The sequence below is a fragment of the Felis catus genome, chromosome D4, assembly GCF_018350175.1.
Source record: "Felis catus isolate Fca126 chromosome D4, F.catus_Fca126_mat1.0, whole genome shotgun sequence".
NCBI lineage: Eukaryota > Metazoa > Chordata > Mammalia > Carnivora > Felidae > Felis > Felis catus.
Window position 1 is genome coordinate 71,758,179 of NC_058380.1, and position 25,108 is coordinate 71,783,286.

Consider the following 25,108-nt stretch of genomic DNA (forward strand, 5'->3'; position numbering starts at 1 on the left):
CTGGAGATTGTTTCTCATGGAACAAGATAAAAGATAAAAATCCTTACTCTTGTGGAATTGGTATTCTAGTGAAGAAGGCAGACAAAAAACAAAACAAGACAGTAAGTAGTAAACAAATTAGAAAATTATATGTTAGGAAGGGAAACAGGAGTGGAGATGGATGGGTTCCAATTTAAGCATTGTGGTGGTGGGAGAGCTTCAAGAAGATATTATACGAAACGGTAGGAGAGTGAGCCATATAGCTGCCTACAGCAAGAGCATGCAGCCAGAAATGCCAGGCAGGTTGGAAGGAGAGAGCAAGGAGGTCATTGTGACTGGAGCAGGGAAGTCCAGGAAGAGGTCAGGGAGGTTATGGGTTATCGATCAGATTCTATCCAGCTTTGTAGGCCACTGTTAAAATTTGGGTTTTTACTCTGCGTGAAATGGGAAACCTTTTCAGGGTTTTAAGCAGAGGAGGGACATAATCTGTTTCACGTTTTTAAACCATCTCTCCCGCTGCCGTGTAAAGAATAGACAAGGGAAGAAAAGTGCATTCAATCGGCTATTGCAATAATCCAGGGGAGGCATGATGGTGGTTTGCACCATGGTGGCAGGTGTGAAAGTCATAAAATTAATATTTGTTAAATTCGAGTTGCGGCATTAATTATGGCTTACATAGAATGCATCACTAATATGCATTCTGCAGTGGGTTTTTCCAGCCTGGATTTAAGGGAAGGGTAGGGAGAGGAAGGAGGAGGGATGGTTTGAGGTTACCTAGGAGACCGAGCATCATAAATCTGAAAACCTGAGATGGTTCTAGGCCTTTAGGCCTCTGGCGCAGCAATAATTCTGTGGCCGAGCCCACCAGCCGTTTCCCAATGACCATGCGCAACAGGCCAGGTGGGAGCCTATGGAAAACACAGGACTTTCGCAAAGCAGGACAAACGCATTCCGGGAATCGTAGTTCTGCGCCCTTGCGCAGGCGCAGTGGCTCTTCGCGGGCTTGCGCGCGCAGCTCCTGCAGGACCAGCTTCTAGAAGCTCATTGCGGTGGCGTTGGTCCTGACTGCGGGTGCTGATGCAGGTAGTGGTTGTCCCGGGCCCCTGATTTGGCGGCCGCGGCCAGGTCGCCGGCTGCAAGGATGTACCCGGGCTGGGTGCATCCTTGGTGGGGTGGGTGGGTGGGTGGGGAGCCGAGCGATCTCCCAGTGCACTCCCGATGCTGCAGCTTCTGGGGGAGGTGGGCACTGTCCTGAATGACGGAGCTTTCCTCCATCCCCTCCCTGCTTCCATTCTCCCTTAACTTGGGTACGCGGACTTTTTCGGCGGGAAAATTCCTTTATGTGTGTGCGTGGGGGAAGGGAGCATTGCGGTGACTGCAGGATGTTTAGCAGCATCCCTAGGTCTACTCGCTAGGTAGGTACCACTAGCACTCCTCCTCCAGTCGTGATAACCACGTCTTCAGCCGCCCCCCACCCCCTTTGAGAACTTCTGCCTGCCTGCGTCACATTTTCGCGGAGCCTCTATTGTAGGCTCCCTGGAGACCTAGACGAGTGTCTTAGTCACCACAGAGCCCCAGGTGCTCAGAGCGGCGTCAGGTACGTGGTAGGTGCCTAATATTTGGCGAAGGAATAAATGACGTCATGCATTCGTGTGTGCCGGGCTCTGTGCTCAGAGGTGGGGGAATTATTGGTATACTTGCAATAGGAGGAGAGGGCTTTCACTTGCCGCAGTGTAGTACATCTCAGACTGTATTTTCATCTCCTGGGTGCTCTCTGAGGGTGAGGACCCCACCAGATCTCTCCTGCTTGTCATAGTTTCCTGATCTTCAGTTATTTGCATAATGAAAGCATGCGTGTAACACACGATAGGCTCTGTGCAAAAGAGCACTTGGGCATCAGAGAAACCTTTGTGCAAGAGGTGACAGTTGAAGGGAGTCGTTTTGAAGGATGAGTAAAAGTTTGGTAGGAGAGAAAGAAGACAGCATTCCTAGGAGAGGGAAGAGCACTAGTGCAAAGGATGAAAGGGGATATAGTTTTTGTTTTGTTTTTTGTTTTTTTTATGGCTGCAGCATCCATCAGGGGCAGCTAGAGCTCAAGAGGTGAGGTTCTCAGGGCAGGGTCTCTAGATCATCAATACATGGCCTCTGCATTTGAATTTCACCCTGAGACAGCTGGGGAGTGATAGGTCCCTATTTTGCAAATTAGAAGGGATCCTTAGGCTGCAGCATGAGACTGGATTGAAGGTACCCGTACATTTGTAGTTTAAGTAGGATCGGGGCACCTGGGTGGCTCAGTCGGTTAAGGGTCCGACTTCTGCTCCAGTCATGATCTTGCTGTTGGTGAGTTCCAGCCCCACATCAGGCTCTGTGCTGACAGCTGAAGCCTGGAGCCTGCTTCAGATTCTGTGTCTCCCTCTCTCTCTCTGCTCTTCCCGCATTCATGTTCTGTCTCAACAATAAATAAACATTTATAAAAAAAAGGTAGAATGGGGAGGTTTTTAAGAAATAAAACTGCCAGAACTTGGTTGTTGATTATGTGAGAAGTTTGAGAGGCAAATACGAAATCGGGCTTCTGAGTTGAACACCTGTTGGGAATATGTGGCCATTCACTGCAACAGGACAGGAGGAATAGAATAAATTTGTGACTGGATTCTCTTCTAGCAGTGTGCCTTTTCTGATGTGTTTTGCTTATGAAGAGTCTTTAGTCTGAAGAAACCGTTTTCTTGGTGGGTATCTTTAATTACCCTTAAATTAACTCCCCAGCCTTTCCCCCACAAAGAAAATTGCTCTTTAATGTAGCAGTTGGGCAGGGCTGTTGCTGGCCTCTGTGTATGTTTATGTCTGTGAACCAAACCAAGAACAATGTTTTTAGAAGTAATTGTTTTACCTGTTTAATATCTTTTATTTCTTGACAGTTTCTGCAAGACCATAAGCTGAATGCCTGGAACCCTTGATATTTTGCTGTCCCTAGTGCCTGTCGGTGGACTGTACTGTTAATTCACCCAGAGTCTGAAGGGGACTGTATTTCTGCTGGTGATACATTTTGCAAGCTGTAGTACCTTGGACGAGATGACAGCCATCTCCCCGGACCCTCAAACTCTGGCCTCAAGTGAACCAAACAAGGTCCTAAGAATGGATACTCCTGGGGATCAAGAAGCTATCCGGAGAGGAGACGCGACTGACCCAGAGACTTTTAGACAGAGGTTCAGGTGGTTTTGTTACTCAGAAGTGGCTGGACCCAGAAAAGCCCTGAATCAGCTCTGGGAGCTCTGCATTCAGTGGCTGAGACCAGACATCCACACGAAAGAACAGATTTTAGAGCTTTTGGTGTTTGAGCAATTCCTGACCATTTTGCCTGGGGAGATCAGGATATGGGTAAAGTCACAACGTCCTGAGAGTAGTGAGGAAGTAGTGACCCTCATAGAGGATTTGACCCAAACACTTGAAGAAAAGGAAGGTGAGAATCATAGATGGTGGGAGGAAAAGGGAGTAATTTCCTCAAGGTGTGAAAGTAAACTCCTCCAAAGAAAGCAGTTGATTGCTAAAATAGGAGTCCAGGTTTGGGGTTGGGACTGGGTTTGGATCAGCCTCACCTTTGACTGTAGAATCTTGGGCAAGCTATGTAACCTCTCTGAACTTTCATTTCTTTTTAATCTGTAAAAAAGGGGTTCCTGTCTAAGTCTTTTGTGAGGGTTAAACAGGTCGAGGCATAATACTAATTTCTTTCCTCTTCCCTTTGAGTAAGAGGGACTCTTAGAACATGGGAGAGAAGGAAATTATCTGAATGTGTTTGGAGTCACAAGCATATCATCCTGCCCAGGCCTCAACTTCTGCCTCCAGCGGGTACAGGAGCATGTTTCCAGAACGGGGCTGCCCGATAGCTGCAATGATGGAAATGTGTTCTGCATGGTTTTGCTCTTCAAATTGAACATATGAGATGTGGCGAAGGCAAATAAGGAATTGAATCTTAAATTTAAATAGCCTTACGTGGTGAGCAGCTACCCTATTGGATAGTGCAGTTCACAGCCTTAAGGGAGGAACAGCTGACTTTTACTTTTATGCCTACATTATTATAAATGTATAAACTATGAATTATAACTTATCATTGTAAGACATGGATAAAAAGACTTCTAGGGTGGATAGCCCTTTGAGGGCATGTGGTTCAACTTTTATAAAATCCCTCTAATATCCTACAATGTTCCAAATATGTGTAACATATGAGTTACCATAAGATTCTCAATACATATATACAAGTTTGTATTCTATCCAGAGTTCCACAGAAGTGGCATTTACCACCACAGACTTGAATTGTGCTTGCACAGCTAAAGGTATATTCAGCATTTGGGTTTCCTGACATTCCTCTCACTTGTCTGTCATTGCAGTGTGGTGCTTCTCCAAAATTAGGGCCTCTATATGGAAGCCCCTGCAGTAAAGAAGTTCATGAATTGATTGCTTTAGCCTTCTGTAAGAACAGTTTCCTTAAAATCGTCCCTTCTTTCTCTTTGATTATATAATTCTGATTCTTAATTTCTGTTGATTGTCTACTCAATAAGCTGCCTAAAATTCTTTTCATAAGAAAGTGAAGCATGATTTAAAAAATACTTTTCTCTTATTAGAAGAGCTGTTGACATTGCCAGGTATGTAATATATTCAGTTGATAGTTTGGCTTCCTGATTTCTGTCTTTAGGAGTCTGCTGGTGACCCCAGAAGAAGGGTCTGCTCCTGAGACCATCTTGGTTCTCTCATTCAATAAATGACTCTGTAAGGCATTGTGCTAGGACTGTGAAGAAAACAAATTAACACATAAAACAAAATGCTTTTTTACCTTAAAACATCCTATGAATATTTTAAAAGAATAATTAGTATGCCATTTAAATTCATAAAACTGTAGGTGTATGGATTGAATGAAATCAGTTATTGTGAGCTTAGGAATTGAAAGGCTTTTTTATGGGGTAGGGGAAAGAGCTTGGATTTTAAAAGAGTGTATCTGTGGCTTTTATCTCTGTTTTAAAGAGTAGGGAAAAACTGTTTCTTCTGACGTTTTTATCCAGAGAGACCTGTAAGAAATTCTAGTCTGAGGAACACATTTGAAAGACCCGAGTGTTCTTCTCTCCCCTTCTTAGATCCAGCCTCTCAAGAGTCTGTTATTTCTGAAGAGGAGAACCCTGAAGAAAATAAAATGGTTTCTGTCCTTCCAAGTGCTGAGTCCCGGGTAAGCTTCCCTTCACTGGTTTTCATTCTTTAGTGAATACTTACTGAGCTCCTACAGAGTGGTATAAAAATATTAGAGTAAAGAAGACAGTCTCCCTTTTCTTCACATTCTTCAAGCTCATTCTTCAGATGCTATTTTATTTCAGTTACCAGAATTTGTCACAAGTCTGACTCTAATGAAAATAACAGCTCTGTGGGGCTCCTGGGTGGCTCATTCGGTTAAGCGTCGGACCTCAGCTCAGGTCATGATCTCATGGTTCATGAGTCTGAGCCCCGCCTTGGGCTCTGTGCTGACAGATCAGAGCCTAGAGCCTGCTTCAGATTCTGTGTGTGTCTCTCTCTCTGCCCATCCCTGCTCACACTCTGTGTCTCTCAAAAATAAATAAACATTTAAAAAAATTATAAAAAAACCCAACAAAATATTTTTACTAAAATTCTTAAATTATTCTTGGTAAAATTAGTCAAGTGGAAATAGGGTTATATTTTCTTAACACAGTAAAACTCTAGCTGAACAGTGTTGGAAAACAAAAAACAACTCTCCTGTAAAAAGATATGGCTGTCTAATCATGCTGCTGTTAATGAGTATTTCTTGAATATTCTAGCCGATGCAGTAAGGTAAAAAAGAAATGAGGTAAGTATTGGTGTGAAAGAGACAAACGTGTATCATTTGCAGATGACATGGTCTATTTGTAAAACTCTGAGTATCAACTGAATAAGTACTAAAACTCGTAATAGTTGAGAAAAGTGGCTGGTTACAAGTCGATAAGCTTTCTATAGACCAATAATTATCGGTTAGAAAAAAATTCTTATTCACAATAGTAAATAATACCGCTAAAATAGACTGATAATGGCTCCCAAAAGTATACCCAGTTCTTAATCCCCAGAACCTGTGAATGTTAAGCCGATGCAAAAAGACTATGTTTTGTGTGTTCATTAGGAGTCCATAACATTCAAGGATGTGGCTGTGAACTTTTCCAGAGGAGAGTGGAGAAAACTGGAGCCTTTTCAAAAGGAGCTCTTTAAGGAAGTGCTACTGGAGAACTTTAGGAACCTAGAATTTTTGGGTAAAGATATCTCTTCTTGATCTAACATACAAGCTGTGTATCTTTTTGTTCACTATTATTGAAAGGTAAACGCTGTTAACTGTTTTGGCTGGGCGTGCAGGGTTGACCATGACTGATCCTAAAAGTGTGTTCTGAAAATGTACTTTTCTGCGATGTTTTCTCCAAAAAAAAGAGTTCTGCTTTATTGAACTGGAAATGTTGAGTATCACTGTGCTGTCATCAAGGGCATACCTTCCTTGGTTTCCTCCTCATATTCCAGTGTTGATGTCTGTATGTGAAAGCTTCTCTTCCCTAGAGAACCAGAGGCTGTGTGTGAATGTTGGAACATTTTTGTTGTATGCAGAAAACAGTCATTTGGTATTCTTTTCTCTATGAGCAGGCTTTGCAGTTTCCAAATTAGATTTGATTTCCCAGCTTAAGTGGGTTGAACTGCCATGGCTGCTGGAAAAAGAAGTCTCAAAAGGCTCCAGACCAGGTGAGTTGGTGAAAAGCAGATAAAGAAATTAAAACGGTTGTTTAGCCAAGCCATTTGTGAAGAGCTTTTGAAATGTTGGGTGGGCTAGATGCTAAAATGGAAAGGTGATTAGAATATACCCCTTGCCTTCCTGGAATATTCATTTTAGTGAGGAGACTGTTGGTGTAGGTCCTCTGAGAAGTAGATGCCAAGACATGATTAGCTATGCCAGAGACTTACTGGGGAGAATTTCAGTGAAGGAAAATGGGGATTACTGGAAGAGGCTAGAGGAGCTGTCAAGACCATAGTGTGACTGTAACATCTGTGAATGAGAGAGGGAAGGGAGAAAGGTTGGGTAGGAAGTATCTTAGACTGCAGTGCTGCTTAAAGATTTGGCAAGGTGGCGCCTGGGTGGCTCACTTGGTTGAGCGTCCACCTTTTGATTTTGGCGCAAGTCCTGATTTCACTGTTTGTGATTTCGAGTCCCGCATTGGACTCTATGCTGACAGCACGGAGCCTGCTTGGGACTCTCTCTCCCTCTCTCTGCTCTTGCCCCACTTGTGCTCTCCCTCAAAATAAATAAATTAATAAACAAACAAACTTAAAAAAGCTCTGGCAAGGCCAAAAACTGGAATCACCTGCCGGTCAGATTCCTGAGTCTCACAAGAAATGGGCTTGCCCAAGTGTCCCTGCTGTACTTGCCATGGACTGGGAGCAGCTTATGGGAAAGTGGCCTTGGCATGAATGTGGTGGTGGATATTTAGGGCAGCTGCAGGGACTGGTAAGTAAGTGTCCCAGAGTTGGAGATCTGCGAAGTGCTATATAATATGGGTATCAGAACAAAAGGTGTTAGTAACGGGATGTGTACTATAATAATGCATGTGTAAGGAACAGTGGGAAATACAGGAGCGACAGCTTTTTTCACGTTTAAGTTGAATCTTGAAGGAAAAGTAGGAATTCATCCAGTGGACAACATGTAGAGTATAATCTCATCTTTGTTAAAAGCAAAAAAATGTTACATGTACAGGTATTAAATATATAGCTATAGATAGATTTTTTTTAATGTCTGGAGAACTTTCATGTTCACCCTGGTTATCTTTGAGGGATTACATTTTTTTTCTTTATCCTTCCTTTATATTTAACAATAAATGTTTTACACTTAAAAATAATTTATTACAATACTTTTTTATATTAAATAATTTCACTTAGCTCTGTTCCACCTTTTATTTTATATAATTTAAGTTTATTTATTTTGAGAGAGACAGAGAAAGGTCGGGAGGGGCAGAGAGAGAGAGAATCCCAAGGAGGCTCTGCAGGGTCAGCACAGAGCCTGACAGGCTTGGACTCACAAAACCATGAGATAGTGACCTGAGCCAAAATCAAGAATTGGATGCTTAACTGACTGAGCTACCCAGGTGCCCCTTAGCTCTATTCCATCTTCTTAAATTTTATTTTATTTTTAATATTTTTATTTAATTTTGAGAGAGACAGAGCGTGAGCATGGGAGGGACAGAGAGAGAGGGAGACACAGAATCCAAAGGAGGCTCCAGGCTCCAAGCTGTTAGCACAGAGCCTGACACAGGGCTCGAACCCACGAACTATGAGATCATGACCTGAGCCGAAGTCCTACGCTTAACCAACTAAATCACCCAGGCGCCCCATCTCTATTCCATCTTAACCAAAGTCAACCTGTTGGCTCTTTTCAGTATAGATACACAAATAAAGAATATTATGTTTAGTATAAATGATATAAATATGTACCCCTCCACCCCAGAATCATCATGTAGATGTACACCTTGTTTAAAAAGTTATTTACAACAGACTGGAGATGATGGACAAAGCAGAGTCAGTAGTTATAATTTATAAAATACTTAAGTAAATCAGCAAGGAACTGATTTTTCTAATGCTGAGTCTGTTCGAAAAATGGGTGAAGAACTTGAGCAGATAGCTGACAAAATTAAAAATAACTGACAAAACTAAAATTTAAATACCTGCAAATTTGAAAAAATTTTCCCAGTCACTGGTCAACAATGAAATATACATTTAAAGCAGCAGATCTACTTATTATCCATCAAATTTGTAAAGATTTAAAGAAAGATCATTTGACCAAAGAGGAGGACTCAAATACTTGTGTTCATCATCTTTCATATGGTGGTAAAACTTTTCTACCCTTGGTTCCATAACTCCACTTTTATGACTGTTTTCTGAATATATATTAATCATTTGATAAGCATTCAGTATGGGAATGTCTCAACTGTAATGCATCTAAATGATGAATTACTACTGATTCAAATTATTCTTACAAAGCATTATCCATGAGATGGGAAGGAATTATGAATGAAAAAAGTAACGCCACGTTATACATGGTTTTATTTTTAAATGTATACAAAAGATTTATTCTAAAATATAGAGAAAAGTGTCTTTAAAAAATACACAGAATTTTTAACAATGGTTAGCTTCTGGGTAATAGAATTTTTGTATTTTATAGTTAGTGCTTTGAAAAATAGTTTCATGAGGGGTATGTGGGTGGCTCCATTGGTTAAGTGTCTGACTTGGTTTTGGCTTAGGTCGTGATCTCATGGTTTTTGAATTTGAGCCCTGTGTCCGGCTTGGGAATCCTCCCTCTCTCTCTCTCTCTCTCTCTCTCTCTCTCTCTCTCCCCCCCCCCCCCTCCCCCCCCCCACTCGTGCTCACCCTCTCTCTCAAAATAAATAAACATTAAAATAATAATAGTTTTACGAAAGTGACAGTGTGATCTCATGATTAAGAGCCAAGTTGAATGATGATGGCTAGTAAATGAATTCAAAGTTCTGAGAAGGGTGTAAATAGAATATGGTATTAGAGAAGGCTATGGAGATTGTGGGACTTCAACCCTAGGCCCTGTCAAATTTATGTGTTTGTAATAGTGAATAGTTGAATAGTGAATAGTGAATGCTTGGGATTGCATTTCAGGTAGTACAAAGACTGAGAGAATAGGATTGAGAACACCACCATAGTGTGTAGGGACAGCGAATGGATGCCGGAGTAGAGTGTATCCATAAGATTGATAGGGCCAGACTGGGGTAACGTGTGAAAGTCTAGCGTAGTTGATGTTACATGTCTGTGATGTGATTAACATTTTCTATAAACTTAGTGCTATTTGGCTGCTTTGAGAAGCAGTGTAGTATAGGGATCAAAAGTATGGGCTTTGATAAACATTAAAAAATAAAATGATTAAAAATAAATTATGGGCTTTGGTGCCAGACTAGATTAAAATCTGCCACTTACATGTGACTTTGGGTAAGCTCCTTACAGTCCATGTGCCTAGGTTGTCACATCCACAAAATAGGGATAATGACAGGACCTACTTTATAGGGTTGCTGTGTAGATTAAGTGAAATACAAGTGCCGGATGTGGGACCTGGCATTTACTAAGTATTCAATAAATGTTTGCACTGTCGTCATTATTTGGAAAAAGGGTAGATTGTAGAGAGAGTGAGTTTGAACATATTACAGAAATTTGAAATGAGGGTGAGAACATGCATCTTTATTTTAATTATAAAGCATAAATTCTTCATTTTCCTCAATATTTTTCCTAATCCCTATATTTACCTAGTTTTCCTATATTACTTTTTTCTTCTCTGTTTTGTAAGATTCTGAGAACTGTCCAAGCCATGCACCTACTGTTCATAGTCCTTACTATTTATCTGTATTCCTGTTTCAGTCCCAAATATGATAGCTCCCTTTACTGCAACAGGACATACCCTATTTATTATTTCTTTTAGAGTGTGAACCTAGAGGTGAATTGAAGGAATCCTTTCGAAATCAAGATGCTCTCCTGGATGAATCAACTTTAAATAAAATAATAGAAAGATGCCTAATGGGTGGGGATCATGGCTTAATGGGAGAATCCCGGAAGCGTAGCAGTAAGGAATATTCACAAGGCGCAGTCACACAAAAGAAAACTCATGGGAGAGGCAGTAAGGGTGAGGAATTTGACCCAGATAAGAGCCCCTTTGGAAGTAATTTCAAACAAACCTCGGACATAATTAAACATCTGAGAGTCTACTTAAGGAAGAAATCTCGGAAGTATAATGAATGCAAGAAACCCTTCAGTTTTCATTCAGACCTTATGAACCGCAAAGAACACACTGGAGAAAAGCCACGGAAATGTAACGAAGGCAGGAAAGCCCTAGGTCACTCTTCATCTCTTACTGAACATCAGAAACATCAGAAAATGGGGAGGAATTTGGGGAGGAAGGCCCAGAAATGCAGTAACTGTGGGATAGCCTTTACACGAAGCTTGTCCCTTACTAAGAGAAGAAACTGCACTATATGTGAAAAATGTTGGAAAAATCTACATCAAGATGCATCCTCAGATAAAGATGAGGGAGCTGAGATGGGAGAGAAGACCCACAAATGTAGCAAATGTGGAAAAGCCTTCGGCTATAGTGCCTCCCTGACCAAACATAGGAGAATTCACACAGGGGAAAAACCCTATATGTGCAATGAATGCGGAAAAGCTTTCAGTGACAGTTCATCCCTCACGCCACATCACAGAACTCATAGTGGAGAGAAACCCTACAAATGTGATGATTGTGGAAAAGCTTTCACCCTGAGTGCCCACCTCATTAAACATCAGAGAGTTCATACTGGAGAAAAACCCTACAAATGTAAAGAATGTGGGAGACCCTTCAGTGACAGTTCATCTCTTATTCAACATCAGCGAATTCATACTGGAGAAAAACCCTACACGTGTAACAATTGTGGAAAGTCCTTCAGTCACAGCTCATCCCTTTCCAAACATCAGAGGATTCATACTGGAGAGAAACCCTATAAATGTGGTGAATGTGGAAAAGCCTTTAGACAGAATTCTTGCCTTACTCGACATCAGAGAATCCACACTGGAGAGAAACCCTATTTGTGTAATGACTGTGGGATGACTTTCAGCCATTTTACATCTGTCATTTATCACCAGAGGCTTCATTCGGGAGAAAAACCCTACAAGTGTACCCAGTGTGAGAAAGCCTTCCCTACCCATTCGCTCCTCAGTCGTCATCAGAGAATTCATACTGGTGTAAAACCTTATAAATGTAAAGAGTGTGGAAAATCGTTCAGTCAGAGTTCATCTCTCAATGAACATCATCGAATTCATACTGGAGAGAAGCCCTATGAATGTAACTACTGTGGAGCAACCTTCAGCCGCAGCTCAATCCTGGTAGAACACCTAAAAATTCATACCGGAAGGAGAGAATATGAATGTAACGAATGTGAAAAGACATTTAAGAGTAACTCAGGCCTCATCAGACATCGGGGATTTCACTCTGGAGAGTAGTTCTTGAAATACTGTAAGGGGGTGCGGGTGGGGGGTGGGGGTGGTGGAATCTCACCAAATTGTCCCTTATTAAAAACCTGGGGTGTAAACTACCACAGCCTTGATCTGCAGCCACAACTTTGATGGGTTGGCAGCTAGGAAAAACACTTTCTCCCATGCACACTTCTTTGGCAAATCCTAATTTGGGTTGGCAAAGTCACATTGAAAGTGAAGAACGCAGGCGAGATGGGCAATGATTCTAAAAGGCCAAACACAGATTTAAAAAGCAAGAAGTGGTGCACAAGACCCACTTAACCATTTCTCTTCAAGAGGTTTCTCTTAGCTTCTAGCAAGAACTGGTCGAATTCTGTTCCAGTTTGCCAACCACCTCGCTGTATCACCTTGGGGCATGTCATTTGCCCTTTCTAAATTTGAGTTTCTTTACTGGTACAATGAAGTGGCTGAGGCTCATGATTTCTGAGTTTACCTCTGATCCTCTCTGAAGCTGTGGGAATAAGCTAAACACTTGGCTCGTTGGAATTTTCAAGTTTCTGTGGTAGGAAATTACTCAAGAGCCTGAGCTTCTAGCATAGTGAGAACGAAGTATACTCTTGGAATACTTGATGCCAAATCCCTAGACTGTCAGCAGGAACAAGTCGGTAAAGCTCACGCAGGTGTGTTTTCAGGGAGCGTTTTAATTGGACAAAGTATCCCAACCTGTTTTTTCCTCTGGACTTTGAGTAAGGGGCTTAGGAATCTAGAGGGCATGCATGGGAGCCATCTCAGCCATGAGAGTACCAGTCCTCGGAAGATAGGTTGGGGGCTGGGGAGGGGGGTGGTAGGGGAAGAAATGGGTGCTGAAAGCAGAGCTATTCTGGATGGATTGTCTTTTGCAAAATAGAATTATATTTTTTTAAAAGTTTGCTTATAGTAAGTATAGCTCCTTGTAATTGGAGTGCAAACATTGTGTATGGCAAAGGTCACGAGCTAAGAATGGGCCATTTGATATGGTTTCGTTGGTCTGCACGATGAGGGGTGTGTGTATGTGTGTTGGTGGAGTTGTCACCATTTAAAAATTAGATTTCATATTTAAAAAAATAAAGGCTTGCCTTGAAAAATTGCAAGGGGTGACCACACTGGCCCATATTTCAGTGGAGTAGTCAGCTGGTTTGGTGTGGTGCCTGCTGCCTTTACATGGGGAATCCACTCTTCTACTTGCCAAGTTCTCTCGTTTATAGGACCTGACTTGCCCACTATAGGAACTTGATACTCTGATCCTCTACCATCTGGAGAATGCAGATCCTAAAAACTAAAGAGACTCTATTGATACGGATATTCAGGAAAAGAATGTAGAAATCAAAAAAAAAAAAAAAAAAAACTTTTCAGTTACATTTTCTTGTTGAAACTGGACCTGAAAGGAATAGAGTGTGCAGATACTAGTGGATTGTTACTTAGAAATCTCATTGGTGGAGTGTGAATAACAATTTCTAACTGAAAAAGGAACTAGAGCCCTGAGTCCATTTGGGTTACGTCTCAGGTGATAGGGTTCTGGAGGTGCCCTACTGATTCAACAGTGGTACTAAAAAGTTCCTCAAGTTGAAGTTTGAGGCAGCTGTTATATGAAAGAGAATGAAACCAGAAAACTTTTGGCTTATGGAAGAAGATCTTTCATGCTTACTGGAGACTCAGCAATATTTGCTGTGATTTAATAGGTGTGGGTTTGCAGTGCTACCTCTGGATTATACTGTTGGTTTCTTCCTTGTACCCCAACTCTCCCCACCCCAAAGCTTGTAGTTCAGATACTGCTGAGTGGTAAATTGATCCGCATAGTTAATTGCTCAGTGGACCAACCAGAGACATTCTAGCCATGAAAGGAATATGGTTTATGAGAATCATTCAGTCTGGTCTCAGTGTTTTTTGTGAACAGATATAAACCCTGGTTTGGTTTTTTTTCTGAAAAGATAGAGTATGTGAAGGGAAGTATTTAAAATTCTTGAGAAGAGGCTTGTTCCAGGATGTTTACCAACATTCTCCAACATTCATAAGAGGATGTTTTATACCATTGTTGGGAATCTGGAACATAGTTTTTTTTAACAAGTTTTTTGGGGTGTAAGTTACATATAAAAGTCATTTCAAGGGTATAATTGAGTTTTGGCAGATTCACTGAGTTGTGCAATCATCACTGTAATCCATTTTTAGAACATTTTATAACCTCAGATCCCTCGTGCCTGTTTACAGTTAATCCCTATGCCTACTCTTAGTCCCAGGCAACCACTAATCAGTTTACGCTGTCCGTAGAGTTGCCTTTTCTGGACATTTTATACAAATGGGGTCATATGTGGTCTTTTGTTTTTCATTAACATGTTTCTAATTTCATATTATAGTGTATCAGTCCGTTATTTTTATTGTTAAATAATACCCTATTTTATGGGTATACCCTATTTTGTCCATTCACCAGTTGAAGGACATTTGGGTTGTTTACAATTTTTGGCTGTTAAAAAGAATGCTGCTTTGAACATTGATGTGTAAGTCTTTGTGTAGACATGTCTTCATTTTTCTTAGGTAGGTGCCTGAGTGGCTGACTCATCTGGTAAATTTTTGTTTAACTTTTTAAGAAATTGCCAAATTGTCTTCTCAAGCGAGTACATCATGTTGCTTTCTGAGCAGCACTGTATGGTCCCATACAATCTGGGAAATACAGATCCTAAAATCTAAAGAGATTCCATTGACAGAAAAATTCAGGAAAAGAATGTAAAAATCATACAGAGTGACTCTTCAGTTAAGTTTTCATTGTAAAATTACACCTCAAAGGAATAGAGTGTGTAGATATTAGTGGATTATTTCTTAAGAATTTCATTGACAGAGTCTGAATAATAATTAACTGATGAGGCAGCTGAAGCCTTGAGTCTGTCAGGTGTCTCTACATCCTCACTAACCCTGGTTATATTATCTGTTTTTATGAGAGCCCTCCTAGGTATTTGAAACGGTATCTCTTTGTGGTTTTAATTTGCATTTCCCTGGTGGCTAATGATGGTGAGAGTCTTGTCATGCGCTCTTTAACTATTTATAAATCTTTGGGAAAATAGTCAAGTGTTTTTTTTTTCCATTTAAAAAATTGCCTTATTGAGTTGTCATGGTTTTTAGTCTACGTAACAGTCTTCTCTCCAGTATGAACTCTCTAAATACCAGGTACTAGCCACAGAGAGTGACCTCAAACCCTGCTGCATGGTATTTATCAAAAGCTTGCTTTCAGTAACTACTTCTGTGTAATTGCCTAAAGGATATTTGATCTGGACCATCATCCAAGAACTTAAATTCATTTTTATGCCCTATCAGCTCATCAAGAGATTTTAAGCTTTTTTTGATTCCTTATAGATTTGTTTTTATTAACCAGTATTTGACTTTATGCTTTTTATATACATTGACGGGTATTAAAATCAGCCCTTTAACACATTCTAATTTAAAATGCAGATCTTGCTCTTAAAAATGTTTCTTCTTACGGAGTTTCTGTTGAAGAAACTTCTTTCAGCTCACAGGACAAGATAAAAGCTTCTCCTGTCAGTGAGTCTACTTTTATTTACTTATTTTTGAGTTAGTTTTTAGTGTGGTAAAATACACAGAACATAAAGTTGAGCCTTTTAGCCCTTCTTGGGAGTACAATTCGGTGGCATGCAAGTGCATTCACATTGTTGTGTAATCTTCATGACTGTCTATCTCCAGAACTTTTCTGTCATCCTAAATGGACACTTATTAAACAGTTACTCCTCATTCTGTCCTGCCCACAGCCCCTGGTGACCACTATTTTACTTGCTGTCTCTCTGAATTTGAATATTTGTCTTTTTGTGTCTGATTTCTTACACTTAGCATAATGTTTTTAAGGTTCATGATACAGCATGTGTCAAAATTTCATTACTTCTCAAGGCTGCATGATGTTCCATTGTATGGATGTACCATATTTTGTTCATTCATCCATCCACAGACATTTGGGTTGTTTCCACCATTTTGGCTATCGTTAGTGGTATAAAATAGAGTCCCTAGTTCTAAGCAGATGTTCTTAATGGCATCTAGAATGGTGATCCATTCCAGAAGGTTTTCCATTTACTTTGCCGAGGTCCATCAGAGGAATCACTATCTGTGCCAGCTATAGCCTTACAAAACGTGTTTGTTAAATAAATAATAAGACCTGGAAGTTGAAATTAGTCCTTGATCCAGGGGCTGCAGAGTAGATACTGTGTTAGCAGTGATAAAAACAAGTCATACATCTTCGTGAGAGCTCTTGGGTGACCAGGTAAATTGTCTTTGAGCAGTAATACTTTGAAGGAATTTTTTTTTTTTCTGAGCAGATCTCAATAGTGGACTTAGAAAATTGAGTAAAAACCATGTGGTAGGGGTGCCTGGGTGGCTCAGTCGGTTACGCATCTGACTCTTGATTTCAGCTCAGGTCATGACCTCAAGGTTATGGGATTGAGCCTCACATGGGGCTCTGTGCAGACAGTAGGGAGCCTGTTTGGAATTCTCTCTCCCTCTCCCATGGCCCTGCCCCCGCTCGCACACGCATGCTGTCTCGCTCTCAAAAAACAAAACAAAACCATCTTGTAAACAGTTGTGTTGTCATCCAGGTTTTGTTGTTTCATGTATAGAGCACAGGCAGAGAAGATTTAGTGTTATTCTGAAGGGCCCTAGGATTTTTGGAATGGTAAATGAGCATTGGTTTCAACTTGCAGTCACCAGCTGCATTAGTCACCAAATGAGAGTTGTTAGCCTTTCCCTTGAGCCGGGCACTGACTTCTCTCTAGTTATGAAAATCCTAGGTGGCGTTTTCTTATAAGACTGTTTGGTCTGTATTGAAAATCGTTTGTTTAATGTAGCCACCTTCGTTAATTGTCTTGCTAGATCTCCTGGATAACTTCCTGCAGGTTCCACATCAGCATGTGCTGCTTCGCTTGCTGTTAAGGAGACAGCTTCTTTCCTTAAACCTCATGAACCAGTCCCTGCTAGCTTCAAACTTTTCTTTCTGCAGCTTCCTCGCCTCTCTCAGCTTTCAGAGAATTGAGGTGAGTTAGAGTCTTGCTCTGGATTAGGCTTTGGCTTAAAGGAATGTTATTGGTTTGATCTTCATATCAGCAGTAAGGCTGCCTTGCTTTCTTATTCATGTACTTATGGGAGCGCTGCTTTTAATTTCCTTCAAAAAACGTTTCCTTTGCGTTCATAACTTGGCCACCTGGGGCAAGAGGCCTAGCTTTTGGCCTATCAGCTTTCAACATGCCTGCCTTATTAAGCTTAATCATTTCTAGCTTTTGATGGAAAGTGAGAAATGTGTGACTCTTTCACTTGAGCACTTCGAGGCCACTGGAGGGTTATTAATTGGCCTAATTTGAGTATCATGTCTCAGGGAATAATGAGGCCAGAAGACAGGGAGATGGGGACAGAGGGTCGATGGAGCAGTCAGAAACATGCACAGCGTTTATCATTGGCGTTCGTTGTCTTACGTGGGTGTGGTTCTTGGCACCCCAAGACAGTTACATGAGTAACATTGAAGATCACTGATCATAGTTTACCATAACAGCTATAATAATAATGGGAAGGTTTAAAATTTTGTGAGAATTCCCAAAATGAGACACATAAAACGAGCAAATGCTGTTTGAAAAATGGTGCTGGTAGACGTGCTCAACACAGGTTGCCACAGATCTTCAGTCTGTGAAAACAAAAAACACCACAATCTGTGAAGCACAATGAAATGAGATATGCCTAGGTTCATTTTCACAAATGCTACGTTTATTAATACTTCATATATACAGTGCACTTTAAGAGATGAGATGAATGAATATTCCCCAGAATATTCCTGCAGAAATCCAGTCTTATGTGTAAGACTGATGTGTGTTGGAGGGCAGGTAGGATGCAGGTCACAGTATGATTGCATTTAACAGCAAAAATGAACTGTGTTCATTGCTAAAAATGAAATGTAAACATAGCACGTGGGAACACCCAGGAAAGGTGGCTCTGATGCTTGGGGATAAGAGTCCGTTGTGTTCCTTGCTGCCACGGTGCAGGCCCTGCATTGTAAAGACCTTTCTTTCCAGCCCTGGTGAGGAGTTTCTGTTTTGTTACCAGGGCAGTGGGGAACCAGTAGAGGTTCTTCATGTGTGCATGTGTTTGCTGATAGAGAACGTCTGTTTTTGCTGTTTTTTGTTTTGTTTTGTTTTGTGTTTTCCTCAGAATTGTTTCTCCGTTGTGGAACAGCTTGATGCAAAGAGAGAAACAAAAATTTTAAGATTCTGGAAATACACTGTCAAATTGTTGTCTATACAGGATAGCACATACATAGGGTCTCTCCTTTCTGTGGAAATATGGATGTCTCTATGATCTGATGTAAGGGATCTTTTCCCCAAACCAGGGCACTTGTGAAATGTCTCTCCAGAGTTAATCTGATGCTTAGTAAGTTGCAAATTACTAGCAAAATATTTCCTACCCTGAGAACATTGGTGAGATCTCTCTGCTGGGCTCTCTCTCTCATAGGTTCTAAGGTTGAGAGGTCCTTCCAGATTAGAGTCTTCAGGTCTCTACCCCTATAGAGTGGTTCTGATAATCTACAAGCTTTGCTAAATATCTGCAGCTCTTCTGGGTTTTTTTGCCATTGGTATTCAAGATGTTTGTCAAGATGTCCCATATAAAATGAGACCAAGGAGAGCATTCCTCTAAAGTAGTAATTAATGGATGCATAATCCCTAGTTTTTTCTCTTTGAAGAATCTTCATTTTTCTCACTGGATTTGCCAACGTCATCAGAACCTTCCTTTAGCTCTCAAAGCATCTTTTAAGACCATTGTTTTAAAGGTCTTGTCTGGCAAGTGTGACCTCTGGGCTTTCCAAAGTACATTTTCTGTTGATTTATTTTATTCCTTTGAATGGGTCATACTTTTTTGTCTCTTTGTATGCCTTGTGATTTTTTTGGTTGTTGAAAACTCAACATTTGAATCTTACAGTACGGTAGCTCTGGAAATCAGGCTTTCCCTCTTCAGAGTTGTCTTTTTTATTGTTTTAGCATGTCTCTGTGCTGGGGATCAGTCTGTGAATGCTTAAACTTTTCTCAGCTCTCTTCTGACTCTGTATTTCCCTGGGAGGAGTCCATGGTATTCTAAATTCTCCCATATATCAAACTTTTTCTCAATGTCTAAAAAAAACCCAGGTCCTGTCCCTTAATCCTCTGGAAGCTACTTGAGCCAGTGGGGGTTGGAAGAATGGTAGTTGGCTTCTGTGCTCTTCCTTCACGATCAGAAGCGGCCACCCACAGTCCGAACCCAGAACTCCGACATTTAGAGACAGAGGTTTTTATTACTTCCTCTGGCACCAGCAAGCCCAACTACAGATGTGGGTTTCGTCTCCACAGCTGCCTCCCCCTGGGCTGGCCAGTAGAGAATGAGTGGCTCCTACTGTCCTGAAGGCTAGAATCCACCACTAATCATTGCAGTGTACCAGTCAAGAGTTCCCCTGGGAGCTGTAAGTTTTAAAATAGACTTCCTCTGTTCCAGAATTATCACTAGCTACCTTTTTCCAGTACAGTTGTTGTCTACGTGGACAGATGGGTTCCTGGCTCTTCCTTCTCCGCCATCTTCCCTGTCATCACTTCCTTCATGTCTTTGATCTTTATCTTGCTTTCTGGAAATTTTCTTTAGCTTTATCTTGCAACTCTACTACTAAATGTTTTGCATGTTTTATTTGTGTTGTCGCATTTATAATTCTGAGTGCATTTTCTGATTCTCTTTTCCTTTTTTGTTTCATGGGTGAATTTCTTTTCTCTGAGGATGCTAATATAGTGTCTTTCTTCCATGTTCTTCTACTCCCTGCATTATCTGTCTTTGCTCTGAGTTGCTTTTAATCTGTTTTCTCTCTTTCACATTGGAGGCTTTCCTTAAATGTCTGGAGAGCTTTGACTATTCGCATTTAAGAAGAGGGCTCTAAAGAGCTGACTGGAAGGTATTTCATTTAGTGCATGCAGCACTGTCCGATAGCATGTGAGCCACACTTGTAATTTCAAATTTTCTAGTAGCTGCTTTTAAAAAGCAAAGCAGATGAGGTGGACAATATATTTTAGAGACATATTATTTCCACATACAACCAGTGTAAAAATTGACGAGACATATTTTTTGCATTGTCTCCAAAACCCAGTGTATATTGTATAAAAGTTGCAGCACATCTTAATTCATACACTAAATTTTTCCTTTGAAGTACTTGATCTATATTCAGATTTACAAAACTTAGCATTGAAAAGTAGATTCACCTAGTTCTTCCAAACATATCTTGATGTTAATGTAAATGTACTTAAAGTTTTCCAATAACTGGATCAAATATCAAAAACATTACTTTGATATTTGCATATCCACATTGACAAAACTCATTGTTTTATTGGAAGAATTGATTTGATTTTGAAGCAAAAGCAATCATTTTGAAAATTAAGTAAATTCACTAACTCTTGTGTCCACTCAGTATTATGAACATCAAATTTGGCAAAATAATTGCATGAAATGGAAATAAAACTAAGTTTATCCAATCAACAAACCATTCTTCACATTTGCTTTTTTCTTTTTTGGCATCCAACTTACACAGAATACTATTGATTACATTTAAAATTTACATATTGGCCAATGTTAGAAAAATGTGTACAGTTGTCATTTTTTATTTGTATTATGAAGTGTTTCAATTTTAACTAAATTATTTTACCTAAGTAGGTACAAGTTTTTCCTGTTCTAAGGAGTTTCATATTTAGCTCATTCACATGCAGCGTTCAGTTAAGGAGAAATATGAATCACACTGCCACTTTTTGTCCATGATTATTGAATATATGGCAAGCATTCCTTTCATTTTAAGAAAACCTTAAATTGAAATTCTTAGTACAGGAAATCTTTGTAAAAATTCTTTTCTAACTCAACCAAGGAACATTGGTAGAGAACACAAGATCATTAAAAACATTATCCTCACCAGTTCGATAACCTGGCAATGATAATTTTATAGCATTTGCACATTATATACTGAAGAATTTTAACATCTGTATGCTTGACTCTCTTTAAGAGTCTCCTTGAGAAAACTGAACACAAACATTTTCAAGAGTTATCAGACACTGGAACAAAGCAATGAGGGAAACATCATTCTTTTGCTTTAAAATTCTATTACAGCTGGTCTTTTGACTTAACATAGCTGGAGTCTCATTCTTATGATAGAAACTCGTTTTTCTGTCTCTAGCTGAAATTCTTCTTTGACAGATGGAAAAATGTCAAAAATACCTGTCATGAGTTTGAGTTTTTAGGCAATGAATTGACATTTCTTTGTAAATTTGGATGTTCTTTGAGACAGAATGTACCAGATTTTCAATGGGCACTGTCTTAGTACATGACTCATCCAAGGCTAAAAGTAAATACTTGGAACTTTCTGAATTTTAAATCAATTGATCTTTGATAGTATTAGAAACTTCTTGTATTCTATGAACAACTTTGTTTAGAGAGTTAATTGAAAATTTCAATTTTTGTAAATGTCTTTTTAAGTCTTTCATAATTTCTAACTAAATTACCATAACTAACATAATTTCTTTTTATCGTCTCTCCATCTAAGATTTCTTGTGTATGTGTTAAAGAATTCAACTATTGTATAGCTGGCCAAGTTGACAAGTTCAAAATCCTGTTAAAAACTGTTTAAATTTTTTTGATGGAAATTGCTCATTTCATATAACTAATTTTGTGGAATTTTTTTTTTTGCTGTTAGAATACTTAAACTCACTAGATTGTTGCTGAAAATGACAAATATTAGCTATTGTCTTAAATATTGTCTACTGTATCTAACACATTTGTATACAACAAACAGCTTCTTCATTTTGCTGTGCCTGCAGTAAGTTGCAATGGCCATTCATCGATTGTGCACTATATCCTCTCCCCCTTTTGTCTTTCCTGTACTAGTTGTAGTACTAGCTTCTGTATTGCACTGAATTCTGCCTCAGTAACATGCCTTCATTTTGAAATTTAAATATTTTCCCTTATTTTTTTATCTAGAAAAAAGTTATAATTAAAATAGTATCTCAGTTGGTGGGTAGGATTTGCATAGATGTCACTGTAACTGTGCTGTCTGCATAGGTATGCTTTAACTTGTGCTAGCTACATAACATCCCCAAGTAAACACATTGTGATGTTCTTTCAGTGCATAGAAGAAAATCATCTGAACTGAATCAATCCGTTGATAACTGTGTAGATTGAAGTGTTTATCTGTAATACTAGAAATAATGCACGTCCCTCTACAAGCATTACAGTACAACATCCTATGCGATGCAACAGTTAAAGTGAATTGTAGTTCTACAAAAACAATAAAGTTGTGTTTAATGGAAAAACATGGACTCTGCTTCAGTTTTTTAGGCCTCAGAATGTGGCACTGTCTGTACTTGCAGTCCTAAGAAGCCTTCAGCAGCTACCATATTGGACAGTACAGAGTCAGAGTAAGCAGCACTAGCCACAGAGAGCCCAGCAGATCAAAGTGCTTAACTGATAACCATTCATTTCCCAGGCAGGCATCCTACATTGTGTTGCATTCCACTGTTTTGTAGCTGTACCATCTGGAGGTCCCAGAAGCAGAGAAAGCCAGAGTGGGAAGCATTATATACATGGGTCCCAAATGGGTGCCACGGTGTCCCAGGTCACTGTAGAGAATTCTTAGGGGATTCCAGGATATTTTAAATTTTAGGGAAACACAGATACAACTATTGGGCATAGTACCAGATACTACTGTCTTATTATTTGGAACTCATTTAGCACATGGGACAGTTTGGTATTTCTTTTCTTGTGAAAAGACGATTGTGGTGCTAAGAATGCTCTAACCAAGAAACTTTGGGAACATGTAGCTTAGAAATCACTTCCTTGCTCTCCCATTGGCCAGAAATCAGTCACATGACACTAACTGCAGAGGAGGCTGGGAAATTGTCTTGCCCTCATTGTGAGCACATAGATTGCTTCTGCCACTATTTGTCCTGATCACTATACCCTTTCAATCTCCCCGCCCACCCTCCTGCTCCCCCCCAGCACATACCTTCTTTCCCCCAGGGAGATAATCCAAAGTCTGTTGATGAGTGTTTACACCTTGAAGTCCAGGGTCTCTGGGTTACAAACTGAGTACCTGGGAGCAGCAGGTCAATTTATGGGCTTCACAGAAAGATGATGGGGTGTTCACTTAGGTTTCGCCTCGGGGAAATTGCCCAAATGTCAGTGTCTGTCAGTCATCCTTGGAGCAGTGTAATTTCTCCAGAAGGACCTAGTTTTTCCAGAGAAGGAGCTATTCTGCCAGGGGCTACACACCTGGCTATTGTGGAATAGGCAGAAGAAATGCTGCATTGTGGGATGGGAGTTGAGAGTTCACCCCCCTTATATAGACTTCCACTTAATCTGTTTGCAGCCTGACATTTCATTTCCACCTTCCTCCAGGGCCAGGGGATCCAACTTAAGAGCCTCTCAAGTTCCACTTGGTGAGAGATCATACTGGTTTCTGGGGGGTTTATGGAGGGATGGATAATCATTTACCATGTAAGGTAGGAGTGGCATTGTGAGCTTGAACTGCTCCTTACACATATTTTTAAGCACTAGCTTTCATTTTAGCCCCCAATTGCCTCCCCACTTCCAGAGAACCTGATGCCTTCGCCTCCCAAATCTTTATAGGTTTCATCAGTACCCTTCGAAAGAATGCAGGCATTGGGGCGCCTGGGTGGCTCAGTTAAGCATCAGACTCTTGATTTCAGCTCAGGTCATTCACAGCTGGTGAGATGCACCCCACATTGGGCTCTGTGCTGACAGCATGGAGCCTGCTTGGGATTCTCTTCCTCTCTCTGCCCCTCCCCAGCATGATCTCACAGTTCATCAGTTCGGGCCCTGCGTCAGGCTCTGTGCTGATGCTCAGAGCCTGGAGCCTGCTTCAGATTCTGTGTCTCCCTCTCTCTCTGCCCCTTACCCATTCACACTATCTCTCAAAAATAAACATTAAAAATTTTTTAATAAAAACATTTTTAAAAAAATGCAGGTGTGCCTTATTTTCTGTGCTGACAATAAAAGTTCCTGTAAACAACATGTGTCTTCATGTAATATTGTTTGCAGTTACATGTGTGTAATTTTTTACAACAGCTCTAATGAGATATAATTCACATCAAAATTTCACTTTTTCAGCTTTATAGAAGTAAAAATCAGCAAAATTGTAAGATATTTAAAGCATACAAAGTGATGATTTGGTGTACATATACATTGTGAAGTTATTTCTCCCACCACCACCGAGTTAATTAGCACATCCATCACTTTGCATATTTACCAGTTTTTGATGGGAACATTTAGGTTGTACTCTCCTAGCAAATTTCAATTATATAATAACAGTGTTATTAACTATACTCATCATGTTATACACTGGGTTCTCAGAACTTACGGGGCTCCTGGGGGGCTGAGTCAGTTAAATGTCCAACTTTGGCTCAGGTCATGATCTCATTGTTCGTGAGTTCAAGCCCCGCATCAGGCTCTGTGCTGACAGTGTGGAAGCTGCTTGGGATTCTCTCTCCCTCTCTTTGCCCCTCCCTGACTTGTGCTTTCTCTATCAAAATAAATAAATACACTTAAAATTGTTTGACTTTTTTCTTTCTTTTTTTTAGACCTCACATATAAGTAATGCCACACAGTATTTTGTCTTGTTCTGACTGGCTTATTTCACTTAGTATAATGCCCTCCAGTTCATGCATACTGTTGCAAATGACAGAATTTCCTTTTCTATGGCTGAAGGATATTCGTGTGCGTGTGCGTGTGCGTGTGTGTGTGTGTTTATCCGTTCATATGGATACAAACACTTACGTTGTTTGCATACCTTGGCTATCGTGAATAATGCTGCAAAAATTCATTTCTTTGAAGTGTACAATTAGGGGTTTTTAGTATAGTCACAAAGATGTGCAACTATCACCACTATATAATTCAAGAATATTTTTATTTCCCCCCAAATAAATTCCATACCTATTAGTCATCACTTTCTACTCCTCCCGGTCCCATCTGTACAACTACTAAATCTACTTTCTGTCTCTAAATGTGCCCATTTGTTCTGGACATTTCATATAAA

The 25,108-nt window shown here is 40.2% G+C and overlaps 1 protein-coding gene across 1 annotated transcript; it reads left to right on the forward strand.

The window, feature by feature from the left end:
- Positions 1-907: 907 nt before the first annotated feature.
- Positions 908-22,367, forward strand: ZNF483 (zinc finger protein 483). The gene is made up of 6 exons (XM_011288499.4): positions 908-1,062; positions 2,895-3,436; positions 5,103-5,191; positions 6,128-6,254; positions 6,634-6,729; positions 10,472-22,367. The coding sequence occupies exons 2-6, from the start codon at positions 3,049-3,051 to the stop codon at positions 12,019-12,021; spliced, it is 2,250 nt and encodes a 749-aa protein (XP_011286801.1). The 5' UTR covers positions 908-1,062; positions 2,895-3,048; the 3' UTR covers positions 12,022-22,367.
- The last annotated feature ends 2,741 nt before the right edge of the window (positions 22,368-25,108 follow it).